Source organism: Streptopelia decaocto (assembly GCF_964273445.1).
Source record: "Streptopelia decaocto genome assembly, chromosome: 12".
NCBI lineage: Eukaryota > Metazoa > Chordata > Aves > Columbiformes > Columbidae > Streptopelia > Streptopelia decaocto.
The window spans coordinates 5,237,691-5,257,107 of NC_138667.1; the positions used below are offsets into that span (position 1 = coordinate 5,237,691).

The 19,417-nt window shown below is 41.4% G+C and overlaps 1 protein-coding gene across 6 annotated transcripts in view; it reads right to left on the reverse strand.

Annotated features, from left to right (window-relative positions):
• Nucleotides 1-951: 951 nt before the first annotated feature.
• The window catches only part of SGCD (sarcoglycan delta), a 326,557-nt gene continuing 308,091 nt past the window's right edge, over nt 952-19,417 (reverse strand). For 5 of the 6 annotated variants that reach the window (XM_082063327.1, XM_082063323.1, XM_082063324.1 and 2 more), the window contains 2 exons: nt 10,900-11,023; nt 952-9,270 (listed from right to left, as the gene is read on the reverse strand). In XM_082063327.1, coding sequence (XP_081919453.1) covers nt 9,097-9,270; nt 10,900-11,023 — 298 coding nt within the window. In that variant the 3' untranslated portion in view covers nt 952-9,096. The remainder of the gene's footprint in view (nt 9,271-10,899; nt 11,024-19,417) is intronic. The other variant, XM_082063328.1, reaches the window with a different exon arrangement.

Here is a 19,417-nt window from a genome sequence, read left to right on the forward strand (position 1 = left end):
AGGTCAAAACCCAGTGAGTGAAATAAAAACTGTGTGTGCCCACCAAACAGTACTGAGTGAACTTATTTGGAGCCCGGTAAACAGTAGCCCCTACAAACTGGTGAGCAAGTGTCCCTACAGCCGGGGATTGGCAGAGTCTCTGCTGTCAGGACTGGGCTTGCACTCCGTGCATTTGGAAGGCACGCACATCTTTTCAGCCGGATTGAATTCTTGCTGTTCATTTAGATAATGAGCCTCAATCAATGCTCTCATTTACTGACAAAAATCCAGGGCAAACAAATTCATATTTAAAACCCAGCTCCTGCAAAATGCCCTCACAAGTGATTGCCTGGCATGCGCAGAGTCACCCATGAGCATCTGATTATTTAGCCAATTAAAATAAAACTGATGGATCATTAAAACAGCCAGAGGTTTTTCAAGAGCCTTTCTGTGAGTTGGTCCATGCTGCTGTTTTGTTTTTTGTTTTTAATTATTATCTCTTTGCAGGCAGACTTGAGCTCGTGCTCCCCACTCTGTGCACCCAGTTCTGGTCCCCCTTGGAAAACCCAAAGGTCCCACTGGTTTGGAGCACAAGCAGCACCAGATCCCCTCTACCAGCAAGAGATCTTCTCCCAGAGGTTTATGATGCTCAGGCAGAACCTCGGTGCCTGCGACACGTCTTGGCTGTGAGACACTAGTGTAGGACAAGCGTGAGAAGTTCAACGAAACTGTAAGCAAGTAGGTAACTACACATTCCGCAAAGGGAAGATTTGGTTTTTGTTTGCCAATGACAGGTTTTCTTCCAACAGCCATCTGCAGAGATTCTCATTTCATCCTCTACAGCATTTTTGGCATGAACATATCCAAGGACTTTATGCTGTGAAATGGAACACGAGTGTGATGAAAGTTTGAGCTCTAACTCATGTTTGCCATGCTCAAACAAACAAACAAACAAAAGACCCTCAACGCATCTTTCCTTCTTAACAATCATTATTTTATTAATATATTTTACAAGATTGCAGTTGAAATCATTTAAATACAAATTTTTTTTATACAGAAAGTGTAATAAAGTTAAAATAGTTCCTTGTGTAATTCATAGCATTATTGCAATGCTTACAAAATTTTGCATAGAGTGTGCAAGGATTGATGTTATTTGATACAAAAAAGCTTTATATTTTCCCACACAACCACACACATACATAAATTAAAAAGAAGAAAGCCAAACAAATCTGAATTCCTTACTGAGAACTGTGATAAGACCTTAAATTCATTTTTTCCTGTTTACATGGTCAAGATCATTGGTGGTTATCAGAGCAGAGGTCAGACAAGGTATTTTACCATCACAGATGAAAACTGCTATAGCATACGGGTCATGCCTGTTACGCTACTGCTGAAGATGAACTGAGTTTTGCTTTGACTCACATTGAATGTTGTTTTGTTGTTGGGTCTACCTATGTGGAGCATTTGTTGGGTTAGTATCAACAACTCTATTGGCATTCGTGCACGAGGAAACTAATTCAAATAAGGGATGGGCAAAAAAAACCCAAAACGAAACCCAAAGGCATCTGAGTCAGATCCAGCAGCTCAATCCTTTCCCTCTTCTCTAACTACTGCATAGTGCAGACCCAGATTCAGATGTGGGTTCCAGCTCAAGAAAAGCTCTGACCTAGGGAGGAATCCAGGTGTGAGTGCTGCCAACTGAGCCCTTCTTCAACAAATATACTGCATAATTGCTCAGATCTGCTCTTTATGAGGTTTCTAGCATGCTCTTACTTTGCCAAGCAAGGGCAGGACTCGTGCATCTTTACCTTCAGTGCTTGCTCTGATAACCCACAAGAAGGGTTATGGGATGCTGTACAGGTATTAACAGGACAGAGCAGAGGCTGGTTTAAGAGCTACTTGGCTGCACTTTCTGGAGTTACGGCCGATGCTTTCAAGGTGGTCAAAGGCTTGTTAGAACAGCAACCAACAACTACCAGCATTATTTATACCGCTCAAACTGCAGATACATCTCACCTACAAAATCATTAATACTGCCGAAGTATTTCATTATCTGTTATATCAAGAATAGCACTGGAATTGAGTGCTCAAGCCCAGAGGAGGACCCAGATGAAGTCAAATTATCTGGCTCTGGTTTAGCGAAGGAGCCAACTCCCAGAGCTAGCCCAGAGAAATCTTGCTGTAGTGTTGGGGGGTGGTGGCATTTGCAGCTAAGTGGGGAGAAACAGCAACATTTTGTTCAACTACAATCCAGCCTTCAATAAAAATAGAACCGCCCACGAATAATTATTCTTTTGCTCACCAGGGTGAGCCTGCCTCAGGATGTCTCAAGGACTCAGTTATGAGCAAATTTTTAAAAGACCAAAGAAACTGCATTGCTTTAGAAAGCGATAATGCATTTATCAGTAGCGTTGGAATGCTTTATCTCCTATCAGCAGTTAAGCCTTTTGAATGGGGCAAAAATGTGAGAGCGCAATGCAATTTAAAATTCCTGTTACATGCAAAGATGCACGTGACCTATGCTTTGCAATGGGTCTATTCCTATAATGGCAAAGACGTTAGAAATGGTGAGACTTTCCATTTGGGTAGGACCTGATGAAGGCTCCAGAAAATCCTTTTTAATCTTAGAAGAGAAGACTGTTTAACTAAGGCTGCATGTTTTTATCTGAAGCATTCGGTAGCAGGGCAGAATGTAAATCTGAGACTTTCACACAAATTTCTCCTTCTGATATTTTTCTCCTGCAGGCAGAAAGATTCAACCAATATAATGTGAGACAAACATACAACTACATATTGGTTCAAAGTGGACACATCCTTCCTACTTCTTTTAATACTCGTTAAAAACTAACAAAAACTCGATCTATGGAGATGAGTTGCCTCAAAGGAAATCCGGCTTCCTCTGAACAGGCAGCCCGTCTGTCCCTACTGACTGGTGGCAGAAAATCCCGGCTGTAATAAGGTGGGACATTTCCTGCGAGTGGCACCAGTGATAACTTTCCCTCAGGAATTACGCTTGTAGCAAATTAATATTTAAGGGACTCACACCTCTAGTTTAAAGTGATTTGGATGGGAAATCTCAGTGGTGCACCATGATTATATTTTCTTCTCTGCTTCGGATAAAAATCCTGCAGCTTTATATATATCCATCTTTTCCTGCATAAAGAAAGTGTGTCGCTTTTCACAAGGGCACAATGCAATTCAAGTGGCAGGACAAGAGAGCCTGAAATGATAAAGCCTCAGGGCTGTATGTGCATAACCACGGGCTTCTCAACCACAGCAGACTTAAAAGCTTTCTAAATACAAGCTATTCACTATAATTTCCATCCAAGCCCCAAGCCACTGTGGTTATTGTGGATGGAAGCAATACCCTAGCAATATTGAACAGCCCAAGCTGTAAGTGGTTTCAGTGACAGTAATTCCACTGTGCGCCATGAAAGATCAAGCATAATTGCTACCATATTTAGTAAAATGGATGGTATTAATTTAAAGTATAATAGTGTAAACAGAGTGTAAACTTTGCTGCATTACTGTGATTAGGGTGATGTCTCTAGCCATTTCTCCCCTCTCCCTCCTACCTGCCTTGTTTAATTCACTCCACTCTCGCTTGAATAATCTCATCGATGCCACGTCAGTGTTTAACCCCGCTCCATTCAGCCATAAACTCAGCCGTGAAAACACAGCAATTGCTGTCCAGAATTTACCTGGAAGTCTCAAATTTTACCTTAGTGCCACTGCTACACGCAGGTTTTGGGGTAATATGAACATGATGGGGGTCTGTGGGCTGCTGATCACCTGCACTCAGCCCCATGCAGGGCAGGACTCTGGCTACCCAAATATTACACAGCAACTACAGAACTGAGGAAAAAGGTTAAAATGTGGAAAATAAAAACGCTGCCAGGATTGTGTTCCTCAACAGCAACGGCAACAGAAAGGCTGGTATTTTCACATTCGAAAAGCACCAATCCAGTAGCTGGCAAGGCTTTGCAGGAACGCACCCTGAGTTTGCTGGGGTGAATTCTGGATGATGACATTTCAAAATCTAAAATGTCAGCCATAAAACCTTTAACTTTGTTGTCGTTGTTGTTGTTTTTACTGTATGCACTTTAAAAACGAAATCATTATGGCACAGTTGCTCATCCTCACTGGGGAGCTGCTGGAGTTCCTGATCTGCTAACGCTCGAGTGCAGGTAGGTGAACAGCCAGTAGCATTTACTCCATTTATTTATACTTTCAGCCCAGGATGATGTCTTTTAGCACGCTGGGTTATTTCTTACATTTCAAATTTCAGGCAGCCTTGTCCTCTGCACACATTTAAAGGTTTTTCACATTATTTCCTTTTCTTGCTGTTAACAAAGTTAGAATTTTCCTGCCACTTACTCTTTCAAATGCAGCTTCACGCTAAACCTGTATTTTTTCCTGCCCAATTCAAAAAGCACCATTAAAGTTAATGCATTTCAGGCATGAGGGCAACTGGAGAAGGGATGAATTTAAGTCTTTGGTCTTTGTCTCACTCTCTTTTCCAACGTGAAACTTAAAGCCATAACAACAAATATAAAGAAAATCGGCTTATGTTGTAAACAAGTGTTTGTGAGCATGTGTGTATATATATATGTGTGTGTGTGTATATGCGCAAATCTTATGACAACAAAAGTTAATTTCCTTTAAGAACATCTGTATTTGCAAACTAGGTATGATGCGAACTAACCTGACATCTTCCCAAGTTCCACAGGAATCTCTCTTTAACCATGGAGCAATTTCTAAGGAGGTTTGGGTTTTTTTTAGACATAATTTTGCTATACCATATATTGCAGATGGTATCTTCAGGCTTATGTCTTAAACTTTTTTGTTTGTGCAATGTGATATTTATGATTAAAGAAGAAGAAAAAAAACCTCTCAAAATACAGCTGTTTGACAGCACATGACTGAGAACCAGGTACAAATCACACTTGCACATACCTAGTTTTCTGAAGATGTATATCTAGGAGAGGCCTTACATATATTTTAGTAGTTACTGACTTCCCCTTTTGATGACTTCCTTTAGTATTAACAGCTCTTTGTATTCTTAAGCTACCTATTTCACTGACTACTGGGTAATATACTTCAAAAAGTATTAAAAAAAAACCCCAAAAAACAGCAAAAAAACCCCCAAAACACAACAGAAAAAGCAAACAAAAAAAACTACAGAAAAGCTTGGAGAAAGGATAGAGTTGTATAGCCAGTATTAGGATCTCTGCTTTTGCTAATAGCAAAGTCTTTTTGCTTTAGAAGAAACCCTAACTCCCCTATGACAGCAGAATGGTCATACACTACATATGGATAAGGTATTGGTTTGCAGGTGAGCACTGGCGGTCATTTTTTCGACTGCTTACTATAATGTTGTGTTTAAAGTGAATTTAACAAGGTCTCAAAGCTCTATAAAGTGAAGAGTTACAATACACAAATGCATTTATCTTTAGCTGCAGTATTCATGGTTGCCTAAGGTATATTGCCATTAGTATCACAGTCCCCTGACCAGCATTTCAATGGGTTTCTGTGCTGACAGCTTGCTACACAGACCTGCACACCGTGCTGAGTCAATGTCACTGTCCTCAGTGCCCTGAATTGTCACCTACCCAGCTCCTGTCCCAGCTCAGGCCACGAATTTGTCGGCATCTCTTCCATTAAGCTCAGTGAAACAAATTCACCACCCACCCCATCCTCGTTTTAGGGTTGGGAGGCAAAACTAAACTCCAGTTTGACACAAACGCCATCTCCCCAAATTGCAAATGCTGAATTGAACTGCAGGCCCGATTCACAAAGAAATACACAAACTCTTGCTAATTTTTGGCATTTTTATCGATAGCAGGTAGAGCATATGGAAGAAATTCCAGTCCCGGAGGCTCTAATTTAAATGGACTCAGGGAAAACCAACCCATATGGGTACAGCAAGGGTGAGGGATTTCTGGGCAAGGCAAGAGGAAAAGAGACTCTCACACATTTGCTTTGTCCATCAGATGAGTCAGTCACTCCACAGCAGCCCCAACAATGAACTGTGAAGCGTGATATAGCTGGACATGTTGGTATCCTGCTTTTTTATAAAACATGCCTTTTTTTTTGCCCTGGGATCTCAGACACAGTCCCGTTTGCTCTGGTTTACCACTCACTGAACTGTCAGGGACTAATTATGTGGCCAGCACAAGTGCAGGTACCATCATCTAAACTGCTGCCTTCAAATTCAAGTAGGGCTCAAATGATTTACAAGTCTCTATACTGTTTCAATCTTTCCAGCAATGATTCCTCATCTTTTAACACAACATAAAATTTTATGCTTTTTAAGATGGAAACACGATCGTAAAATATGTTGAAGCAACTAGAGTTCATTTGTGTAAATAATTAAGGTACCCTTCGTTCACCTCAGAGAAGTGTCTGCAGTGATGGCACTGATGTGTAAGATGAGGTCATTCCCTATGTTCCCCCATAGAAATTTGTATGAAAACAAACGGCTGAATGTCTTTTAAGCAGTTTCATGGCCTTCATGATATGAGAAGGTGATAACCTCATCCAAGAGCCCAGCTGAGAAGACCAGCCACCCAAAATTAATTTGTTGGCAGAGGGAGTACAAGGATGAGGACTGAACCACCAGCCTCTTGGGAGCGGAGCATGGAAATGGGGATGCAGCACCCCTGCTGGGTCAGTCCCTTCACTCAACATTGCCTTTCTCACCAGCATTAATCCTCCTGGGATGGGGAGGTTAATGCAACTCATTTTCAGTACAGAGCACTCTTCCTGCAGCATGTGTCTTCACAACTGCTCGCATGGGATCTGTTTATGAATTGGGCCATGTTTGCTGTAAGGTTTGTGATCAGTATTAAATGAAACAGAGAAAAAAAACTCTACAGTAAATGTAGGACTATGAATGGGACTTCAGCTGTGGTCCCAGAGGTAACGTATACAGTATTTTGCTATATTTAACATGGTAAAAAAAAGTCTGTATCACTCCTAGTGCCCCTACAGTCTTGATGCATTTCATTAATATATCTGTTTTAAGTTGCACAACCGGTTCCCAAGACACCCTCCTGTCCCTCCCCCCAAATAAACTAGTTTTAATAACAAGATAAATACGATGTGCTTCTCCTTGCTGAGTGCATTGACTTAAGGCATAGGCACAATTCCCCTCTTTGAACAGAGATGGTTTAGTCCTGTGTCCCAATACAATTGTTATCCTGGGTGACCCTTTGCATTCAAACGTTTACTCAAGACATAATAATGACATCGTTAACAAATAGTGTTGGATTTTTGTTAATTAATCTGAACATATTACTGAAATAAAAGTGGATCGTTCGATCCTCCTTCAGGAAAAAAGAAATTATGGGACTGCTGCTTTGTTAGGCAGCAACACATCTAACTTAAACTCCACAGAAATCTTTCCTTTGTGTCCAGTCAGTTTTGGATTAAGCCAGAATTGTTCATTTAAAGTAAAATATAAAAAAACCAAACCCTGGTACTCTCCAGATCACAAAAAAATACATGGAAATCTGTAAAAAAGAAATAGGCTAAATTATTTCTGAGATTTCTGTGAGCTACATTTTATCTTGAAGATTGCTTGAAGAACACCAGCTTTGCTTAGATATCACTAGGGATGGGTATAGATCTGTCATATTTGCACATGAGGTAATATTTTTCAAAAGCATCTCGGTGGCTTAGAAACCTTGCTGTCCTTGTGGATACTTTTTTGGTAATTAGTATAGTTGTTTTTTCAAGGATTTTTACATGCATGTGGATGCAATTATGGGTCAGAATTCAATGATCTGGGCTCTTATTATTTTTCAAAACTTGAACAGTGGAAGTAATGTTATCAGATCAGATTTTGCATTTTATCCTGTCCATAAGTGACTCCTGGACTTTAAAATATGGAAAAATGCAACCACGAAAAGATGCAACCACAGAGTTTTCGGGGCTCAAATTCTAGAGGATCCGGCATCCAAAGCTCTTGCTTTCCAGTAACCTGGCTTTGTCATAATCTCTATAAATCCATAAAAGAGGTCTGTTTCATTGTCAGCATCTCTGATATTTTCAGTCTCCACCAAATCTAAGTGACCTTGGACTGTATGGCCTGGTAAGAAAGACGACAAAAATTCTGGCACAGCATCTACATTACACATCTAATTTGTATTAATTTCTTTGTTTCTATGGATAGAATAGGTAGATTTCTTCGTTTCTCGAGGTTTTCATAGCTAATGTCCAAATCTTAAATCCTTCCACCTTCACATGGTATGTTCAGTCTTTTAAAAACTACGGGTGCTAATGGTAGGAGTGTAGGGTGAGCCAGGACACCTGTTAACTAAGGAGATTCAGGATTTTATTGTTTAGTCCAAATTTCACTTTTTTTTTCCTTCCAAGCAACGCAACACCGGTTTTGTTCACACAGAGATTACTTGAGGTTAGGCTTAGAGCTGATGCCTCACATCTGAATAACACAAGGCACCCTTGGCCATGCACAGGCAACTCTCAAACCCCTTCAGAAAAATACATGATTACTCCAGCAAGAAGATCCGGATATCTCTACTAGCCAAGTGCAATCCATCTTTCCCAATAGGGAGCCATGCTTCGGGTGAAAATTGAAGAGTGTAATTTAACGTCAGGTATCTTGGGTCACTCTAGCTGATCAGTAGAGAACATCTGGCAATTCTTTTTCCTTTTTGTTTTTTTCATGCCACTGATTTCATGGTGCAAAAATAATCAGAGATGCTTCTCTTCCCTTTGTATGTTGGTGGGTCTACATCAGTTCCAGGGTCTTGCCCAGCCAGCAATCCCATTGCTCTGAGAACAAGATCAAAGCGTCAAGTCCAATTTAGCAGATTGTATCAGTAAATTTTGGTGTGGGAAAGAGAAATGCTACACAAATGTAACAGGGTCACCCTGGGATTCCTTGTACTGAAACATCATTTTACACAGAGGATATATATATATTTTTAATATATATATTTTTATATATATATTCACACACACGCGCGCGCACACACAAAAAAATGTCTTTGATAGGCTTTCTGTGTTCTAGTAAAAATAGTTGGCAGCTGCAATCTGTGAGACCAGAACTGGCTTTTGTGCTGCCTGCGATGCCCCACTGCAAATTGTCTCTCAAAGGCAGACGCTTGTATTTATCTGGCAGGTCGAGCTACTGCCTGCCTGAGACAGAAATAACCTCCCGTTGGGACACACACAGAGCTCGTAGATTTTTTGCCTGGACCCTGCAGAAGAGGAAGATCCTTGAGGCAAGTTAGGTAGTTTGATTTTTGCAGAATTCAATGTTATCTGAAGTTGGAGGGGGGCAGAGAGGGAGAGAAAGAGAGAGAGAATTAGTTGGTTTTGATCTCATGCTTAAAGAACCTGACTTCAGACAACTCAGCAGCTACAACACCTGGGTAGGGAAGTGTATTCAGATGGGAAAGTCTGATACCAATCTGGCTGAGCATATCATCTGCCTTTAACATGAGCCACCTAAGACCTCCAGTTTATTTCTGTTAATCAACCCACCATGTTTTCTTGGTTTGTAGTTCCTGGGGCACCTCTGTGTTTGGGTTCACCCAACAGAGGAACCTCACTGCTAGCTGGGGTGTGTGTATGGTTCACGTCCACACAACCGCTCTTCTCAGCCAGATTTTCCGGCGCTCTGATCCCATCGCCCGTTATACTTGCAGGCTCACGGCACTGACTTTTATGTATATTTTATGTATACACTTAACACTTTCATGTATATTAAAAATAACTTAAATGTCGTAACAGACCTGAATTTCTCCTTATAAAACAGAACATAAAAGCGAACATGTGGCAGCTCTGAGACACATGGCAGCTACAGGCGAGTGCTCTAACATCACCGAGAAGAGCACAGTAAGATAACCTGCACACCAGAATATTACAGGGCAACTGACAGTATTTGCTCTTATCTTGCAATTACAGTAAGAGGCTCCAGTTTTAGTATCTAATTAGCATCTAATCTCCTGAAAGATATAGGTCAATATATGCATTTTAAAAGCAACTTAGTGTTAAAAACATCAAGGCAACTGCTTGCAGCAGTGAAATGCCTTGCATTTCAATTGTGGTATATTAGGTAGGGATATTTTTTTTTGTATTTTTGAGATGTGGTCTGGATTTAGAATGTCTTAAAATAAAAATGTTTAGAAATAACAGAAATTGCAATAAAAATCCCATTCTATTTACTGCTCCTGACACTAAGATAGTAAAACATTAGATTAGATTGAAGCCCTGCTGCTGCGAGGTTGCGTTCAGTGGAAGGCTCCCCCTACTGAGGCTCTCGGTGGGTTCCTTTGGTGTTTTCCATCACAGTGGCAGGACGAGGGGATGAGAACCACGTGCCCATGTATTTTTGAGACAGCGGAAGAGGCTTAACTCAACACCTATTTTACTTTTGTTCTGTATTACCAGTTTTATTTATTCTCTCTTCCCCTCTAGAAGTTCCACCAGTGCAACAACTGGTGTGTCCTAATGTTCCCTTTCTTTCCAAAATGAAAACATCAGCTACAAAGCTTTTCAGATCAATGCCAGTGAATTAAGCTCTTCTTATAGAAAAATGTATGATAAAAGATTTAATTACGTTAGCCAAGTAAATCTTGTTTCAAAGTGACAAGGAAACAAAGAATTTAGGAGCGCTGTGTATTTTACAGCTGCATAAATCTGCTTGAGCAACAGATGCTATTATCCAAGCTCTTTAAAAATAATGAATCAGCCTTTGCCACGGAGTGAGTCTCGTTTGCATATGATATGTTCAATCACTGCTAGCAGAAACTAAGCCGGGCAGGCTGCGCCCGTGCTTTCACACCAGTGTTTCCAGTGCAGCGGCTCAGTGACTCACAAGGCTACAAATCTGCAGGACATGTGTGGCTTGGTTTGCTTTTGCCGCGGGGCTTGATGCCCTTTGCTTACCTCTCCGTCTTTGGATTCCAGCCTGAGCTCTGTCCTGCACGTGGCTTTCAAGCTGCCGGCCTCAGCGTTAATCTCGATGCCTTTTGGAGCCTCCATCACCAGCGCGCGCGTTGGTGACTCCAGTCTGGAACAGAAAGGGGAGTTACAGAGCCCAGTGGCTTGAATATTCTTGCTCAGTCTCAGGTTGTCACCCTGCATAGCTGGACTGCCCATTGCACAGCACCTTAGGACCTACTGACGTTCAGATCCACACCTGGCTTAGTCAGTGGCAAGAATTCATGAACAATGTGGTAAAAAACATCACAGATCCAATCTGCTAACATTTAATATTAACTTTGCCATGCTGCATCAAGATGCAAGGTGCAATAAAGCTTCCCCCATGATCAGCTTGCTCATGTGCAAGTTCAGATTTCTACATGATCAGTGCTAACGAGGGATATTGGCAAAGCAGTGTACCTACACAGAGAGTGCAGCACTTTTCTTCATTAAACCATTGTTCAAGCAGGAACAAGTTAGTTCTGACTCCCTACAATGTGAGGTTTTGAAGGGTTTAAAGACATAATGAAATCAATGAACAAAACCAGGCTGAAGACCCCCAAAATCCTTGTCTCCAGTTCTATGCTAACATCACACTGCACACAGCCATGCACCCCTCTGCTGTGCTTCAGCTCCTCCTAACCATGGATAGTCCACACAGGTACCAGACAACCCCATTATAGCACCGTATAACACTGCCAAACCTTTTAGTTCAGGCAAGTGAAGTCAATGCTGTAAGGTGTAGAAACACAAGGTTCAGTCCCCCTTGCTGATTATCCATTCATTGGTCTTGTATTATACTTGTCTCTTTTTTATAATACAGTCTCTTATTACTTTCTGTTTTGAAAATGCTAATAAAAAACAATTTTCCCTCTTTGGGAATATCCTCTTAGTTGATTTCATCACCATTTATTTACTGTACCATCACAAAATCTAGACTACGATCTCTCCAGGTTAAGGAGGCAGGAGGACTGGAACAGAAGCTCCTTTGCTTCAACTGCTTTGGGCAGGGAGCACCAACAAAACGAAGCACAAGGCAGCACCGACAGAAAATGCAGCACAAGGGCAGGACACAACCACTGAGCTTCCTGGGGCACTCTCAGGATTTGCTCACATCACCGCAGTGGCACTTCAGCTGTTTCTCTGCTTGTCATATATAATCATTTGTGCAAGTAAGTGTATTCTTAAATGGACTCCTGCTGCTACTGAGACAACATTACGGGAGACTGAGGGAATTCAGCTGTATTTATTGCAGCCAACAGTTCAATAAAGCAAAGGCACAGTTCCCTCTGTGTGGCACTTTTCGGGTTACGACTTTCCCTCTTGTTAGTTGTCTTTGCATTGCTGTTTTTTTGAACACTTTTCTCTCAAAACTCCAAACTCATCCACAGTGGCTGACTCAACTAAATCTAAATTTCAGGGGAGAACTGAGGCATACACAGCCCAAGGAATGAGCATGGTCTCAAGTTTAGCAGCCTCGGCACAATCTTCCTGAGCTGCTTTTTGTTTGTGCTCTGCACGAAAGCTGTATCTTACATAAACCTTCTTCTGATCCCTCCACTGGTATCACAGGCTGGTTCCCTTATGAGGAACCTAAGGTTAAGACTGCTGATATTCACCTTTTCTTTCCTGATCGACTTGCAGATTGCATGGAGGAGAAAAAGCTTGCAAAGAATGATTGACATTAAATAGTGCTACCTGGGATATGATTCCCTCTGACCTTCCAATTGCAATAACTGCCTTTCCAATATCTGTTAGAATTTCTTTATGGTAAAAATAGTCACAGTGCACAGCCGCAGGGCTCTGGCACATGCGCTCTGGTGGCTTTCATTATGGTGGCTTAACATGCTGCCTGTCCCACACTCTCCCTGGAGATTTCTGCCCAGGGATACCGTGCACTGTCATCCTTGCTGGTGCAGCCCAAAAGCTGGTGTCTACCCTGAAAAATAAAGGATGCTCTGCTTGCACAAAGCCCCCAGGATCTGAGCTGCAGTGGCTGGGATGCAGGTACAGATGTCCTGCTGCCACCTCTGCTCGAGGCAGGATCCTCCAGAGGAGAAGCAGAGAGCTGGGGCCAGTAATGTCTAAAGCCACTGTAGCTAAATTCACCAGAGGATGTGTCCAAATCCCAAGACAGCTGAGCTAACCTGAGGATAAAATAATTCCTAAGAATCACAGAGAAGTGACTCTCCAGCTCTCTGACATCTTGGTGACTCTTCAATTCCTTTGATGCCTTGGCTGTCTCAATGTATTTGCTCATCTGTTAATGGTGTAGTTCTTCTGCCTACTGAGAAATGAATCTTGTAAGTGCAAAACAGTGTCCAGACACCACGGTGCAAATGCACCCATTTGCAGCAGCAGCTCTCAAATCCTGCTCTGTACAGGAGCAGCCTCCCAGTGCTACACCATTGCTTTACTGGAGAGTGCGGAGAGCTGGGAAACCAGTGAACATCCTTCCATGGTGCGGGGCATTAAGACAGAACTGTCTTATATATCTTGCCCTGTACATATAGGTGTCCATAACATCAAATTGAGTTAAATTCATGCTTTGACCAAGCTCCTGAGTACCTGGGAAACTATTAGGTAACACTGTCCCAAAGCTTTATTCTCTTTTCATATCTACAAAAGTGACTGAGTTGTTCTCCTTCCTCCACCCAATGAAAACCTACACACAGGACAACAGCATCTTGTAAACCCATGCAATTTTAGACACATCCTAATCCCTCCAGAGTTTCTTGCACAAAGGGCCTTCTCCAGCACCTCCCATGGTGTCATGTGGGACAAGCGCAGAACACCAGGGCTTTGTTGCTGCTCCGTAATCCACTCTGCTCCCTGCAGCAACACGTGTTTTTTAGTTAGCTGAGCTGACCTCCACTCTGTCATCCTCAATCACTAGCACAGACAGCTGCAATCTTGCTGAGATGCTGAATTAACTAAATCCCATTCCTTTAACGTTAAAGTAGCATTTTGAAGCCCAGTTGTATTTGGTGAGTCTTTTTGGTTTTGTTCTGTTTTTTGTTTTGTTTTATTTTTGTTATAGAACTTTGAAACTATGGTAATGAGTGCAAGTACTGTAACAGCAAAGTGCAGCTCTTCCAATGATGAGAAACTTGGGCTTGCAGCCACATGGTTTTGTACCTGTGTCGTGGGCTTGGAGTCTCTGACTCTGCTCCCTCTTACATGTTCAACATCGGTGCAACTCCATCTGTTTGCACGGGACTTTTGTCCCAATTTAGGCTACTGTAAACAGGGACAGAAAGGTTTTAATAGAAGTGTCCTTGGCATCTGAGGAGCATATGATTGTAAAGGATTTAATTTGATTAGTTTCTGATATCCTGAATGAATTCCTGAGACACCTTTCTTTAAGCCTGGAGCTGAAAAATCTATGCAAAGCCAGAGAAAGCAGTTGAGGAGTTTATGCTCTAGGGGGGTTGAGTAATGTTTACTGAATACTTTCATTTGAATCAAATATTTAAGAGACACTCTGCTTTTAAACCCAATTCTGTCTTCTAGAGCAGAACCAATTTGGAGACTAATAATGAAAGAAAATGATTTAGTGATGAACAAATAATTTGTTCAAAATCAACATTTGTTTTCCAGTGCAATACTTTGGACTTTCAGTAGGATTCACACCTCCCAGTCAGACGTAAGCCTGTACTTACAGCAGCAGGCTAGAAAGGTGGCTGCATGAATATAGATTGTTTCATTATTTGCTCCTGCTCTTGAATTTTCCATCCCAGCAATTGGCACATAAGCCCTTTCTATTGACCGTGGGTGCTGCTTATTTTTGCTCCGGTATTTCCAGGACTGCATTCTGACCTTTCTCACAGAGCTGTGTGAGGAGGACAAATTCACTGCTCTCCACAGAGTTACAGGATGCTGAATTCATGGCTGAGATAAGCTGCTTCTTCCCACTGCCATAACCTTGCTCCTGTCCCACCTACAGTGTCCCAGTAGGTGGATGAAGGGACAGTCTCCTGTCTGGGTGACTACCCACAGCATGGGAACCTCTCCTATGGATCTTGGGGTGTCATGTAAGCCCAAACTTTCAAAAGACAAGACACAAGTGACAGGATTGTCAGAACTATCACAGTACCCAGGTTCCACTTATTACAACGGGGGTTAGGTACTTTTGAAAATCCCATTGAGCACCTAAATGCCTTAACAAATCTGACCCTTAATCTCAGGTCTTAGTTCTGCAACAGAGGTAACAGCACTTCCTAACTCCACAGGGAGGGTGAAAAGATAAATATATTAGTGGTTGTGAAGCGGTTACATACTGTAATAACTGAGGCCAGGTAAGTACCGTAGCCAAAGATAGATGGCTGGCAGATGGATAACTGATCCTTCCAAAGCTGCAATATTAGGCTCTTGCCTTCATCAAAAATACTGTTAGTCTTGTTCCTCCCACTGAGCACACTTGGCCTGCACATCCATGTGCAAGATGATATATGCAGGGGGAGCCTTGCTCCAGATCACCATGCTTAATGGACAGTGCTAAATGTGCCTCTTAAGCCCTTTTACTCAAACCTATCACCAAAGCACCTCACATTTTAAAGGGAGGTGATGGCACACGTGTATCCAGCAGTGAACCCCTCTCCTGTTATCGCTGGAAATTTTGAGCTCCTGGGAATCAACAAGAGAGCAAAATTTTCAGTGCCATCCCTGCTTCACTTTGAAAACTTCAGCAATAATTTAAAGGAAGTCAGTGAGTTTGTATTGTGGTTCCAGTAAAAGTCATTTTCTTGGAAAGATCATTACTTACCCAGATTTCTAGTTTTCATTTCCTTCATCATAAACAGCCTCATTAATCACTCCAGTAGCATTCCAGCCTTCTTGTCCCTCTCATCCCCTCCAGGATAATGGACTGCTTTCCTTACTATTATGAACAGCCTTTAGAATTTGGGGAGAAGGCAGGATACCACAGAGGTGAAGGCAGTACTGGCTAGGGGCTGCTGGCATGCTTCCAATAAAATGGACAGAATTTCCTTAAAATAAAAAAATTTAACGCAAATAGTTCGGGGGGGGAATATCTGCTTGGGTTCAGCACTGATGCAAACAGGACTTGCAATTTGTGGCCGGTATCAAAGGCTGCAGCACATTAGAGGGACGATCCTCAACATGTGAAAGGAGTTAACGTGAGCTGGAGACCTATTGCTGCCACTTTTTAAAATTTGCAAGGAATGGGCCCAAGCTTCAAAATTTCTTGGCCCCAACAGGGGACTTTTTGGGGTGGGGGGGGGGGCACAAACTTTGCCTGCAGTATGGAAATGGAAAAAGAAGTTTACTCTCAGGAGGTGCGGAGCACATGATGCAGCAGTGTGGTAGCATGAGCTAATTTAATTTTGCTTAGAAACCTCTGGACTGAGAATAGAGCATGTATTACTGCAGCTGTAGCCCATTATTTCTAATGAGTCTAATTATTTCTTATGGTATCCATCTGACCAGCTATAAGATTTCACATTGAGCATAAAATTAGCCAATGTTACCACTGTGCCTGCTTACATCTCATACAATTGGTAAATTATGCTAGCAAGTAAACGTAGAGCTCCATCAATTTGCTGGTAATGAACCAGTATCTCAGGTTGAAATTTGTTTTCAATTCTAACTCCCTTGTTTCAATGAAATCAATGGGAATCACCCATTCACAGTGACTTACACTTCTGGCTCCAATATTTGTGTGTTATCCTATATATATCTCTTCACAGAAGAAAACACAATACTTTTCTCTGCATTAATTGCAAGTTAATTAGCTTTTATGGAACTGCAGAGAAACCAGGCTTAGGTTCTATTTCTAGAATGCTTTTAAACTTTCTTTTTAATTTCCTTACCTCTGCTTGTAGTGGAACAGAAAGAGTTCAGGGGTAGAGGCAAGTGGTTGGGTCTGCACCCAGCTGGTGAAAACCTCAACAGATCGTAAGTTCAAACAAAGACTTGTCCTCTCCGAAAGACCAAAAGGCTCTGCCCTGAGCTCTGCCTTTTGTCACGAGATTTTCTTCCTACCGGTAAGCACTGCCATTTCATTAGAACAAAATAAGCTAAAATATGGCAACAACAGTGAGCCTAATATAAAACAGGAAGAAGCAAAAAAGGCAGGTGGCCTTGGTACACCAGAGTGAGAGGTTAAAATCAAAATACACAATGTCTCTTTTACTCCAAGATACCATGATTTTGACAAAATGTGACGTACGTGGCACAGTACAAAAGCAGCAAGTGCTCTGAGAGCTTGCAGAAGAGATCATCGCTAATAAGGAAATACGTATCCCTGTTATTTATTGCCTAGCATTGACATAAATCTTGTTTTCAATTACATTTTAATGAAGCACACCAGTTACTGTTTTAATGGGGACATCTGATTACAGTCTCAATCAGCAGAAATAAATCTTGCTTATGGAAGGTTTCCACAGTATTTTTTTTAGGAGCATTAATTACAGAAGTAAACAAGGATTTATTATTATCATGTCATCTAATTGTAAATTCTGCCCATCACTGTAAATACTGTTTAGTTCGAAATTGCGTATCACCATACAGTTTTCAGTGTTTATGCTACAAATCTAATAAGTGGCAATTCCAGTGCAGCCACACTCTGAAACAGATCTTTATGGCTGGTAGTCTAAAGCCTCATGTAATTCCTAATACAATTTAGTGGACAATGAATGAAAATTCTTCCAGCTATCATCCACTAACCATGGTTAATTCCTAAGGAAAATCCAGTTAAATCTGTCAGAGACCTGACAGGAGCAGAGGTCTAATGATGCTTTATTGGAAATTATAGTTTTCTAATTGAGCCAGAGATAAGTCTGGTTCAAATGGCAAGAGGCATAACAACTTTGCTTGTCTGTATTTGGGCAACACAGATGCTAAAGAGATTTTGTACAAAGCTGAGTCAAGAGAAAAAGGAATTGAGAAAATAATATGAATTACCCTTGTGCTTAACACTGTTCGTAAGCTTTAATATCTCCTTGGATAGGGAACCCAGTGAACACACTGCACGAATAGTCCTACAAGTGCTGCAGCCCTGACGGATGAATGAACAGGCAAGAGTGTGTGTTTGTGGGTATCTGTCTGCTCTCTCCATCCTCCCCTCCTGGTTATTGCATCTATCAAGTCCTGACCATTTCTCCCTGCTTCAGCTCTGCTAATTCCATCTCAAGCTAATGCCTTAAATATCATTTTACAACTTTCCTTTCCTTATTCTATTAGTGCATTTTGTTTGTTTGTTTGTTTTAAACTAGAGCTCTTACATTTGCAATACAAAAAGAGGTGTTTAAACACAAGAAATATAATAAACATGCTGCGGGTTTTGCTAACTTCAGCTCAGTGCCAAACGAAGCAGTTTATCTATTTTTCACCTAGTTTATGCTGCAGGTACTGTGTTTAGTGAACTTTTCCTAAACAGAGTCCATGCTAAAACAATACTGTCCTGACCATATAGTGGTAAATATCTTAAAGTCTCTTCTGAGACAACAACTTGGGGAGGAGGGTTAACTGAGTAACAGGAGTGGTTTTGAAACCATCACGAAGCAAGTCAAAGCCAGTATTAGGAAGATGCTTGGCTAATATTGAAAGAAGATTTCAGTGGGTTTAGACAAACGAGGACCAGAGGAGTGTGTAGGAATGGTACCGGCTTGCAGCACTAACCAGGTAAGAAACAGCTTCTATCTACCTCTGAAAAAGATGCCATCCCTCAGCAAGAAGAAAAGTTTGAGCCTGTAGTCTCTCCCACCACAATGCAAGTTCTCTGTTGTAGTCCTCCAGTACACTCTGCACTAGCCAAAGCTTATTCAGCAGTAAAACTAGAAAAACATGGAAAAATCAAAATACAACTGTAAATTCTTTGTGACTGCCTACCATGCTACAGCATGGGAATTGCTGAAGGAGATGTAATTATGCAAAATTGTCCTAAATGTTTTAGAGTTTGTGGGGTTTTGACTATTTAAGTGATTTATGGAATAGTTTACAAGAAGCCAAATATAGTATTTAGAAGACAAAAACAGAGATCAAACAGATGATATCAAATTAATATAGGGAGAAAAATGTATTGTGTAATACTATTGAGATCTAGTTTCATTATGAACTGGAGAAATGGTGAAGGGCAGAGATTGTCGAAGAGGAAAGTAGGAGATTAATGTTTAACAAAGTGGAGGTATGGCTGAGAAAATTAAAATCATCTGGATAATTAAAAAAATCTGTTGCTTATAAATCAAGGAAGGAAATTATCATAGTAATTGGGAAATAGCTGAAAATGATGTGTGGTAAATACAGATGTGGTTTAAGACGATAGTGTGTTTAAGTGGCCAGGGAAGGGATTCAGGGACGCAAAATGAATTATTCCTATTTTTTTAAAGTATAGAGATGACTGCATCTTCGCTGTCCTCACCTGGTGGGTTGTGAGTAGATGGGTCTTACTCCGAATCCCTGCTGTGCCTGACACACCTGATTGGAGAGCTGTCTGCAGGATTAATTCTGTCCTGCCAGGCTC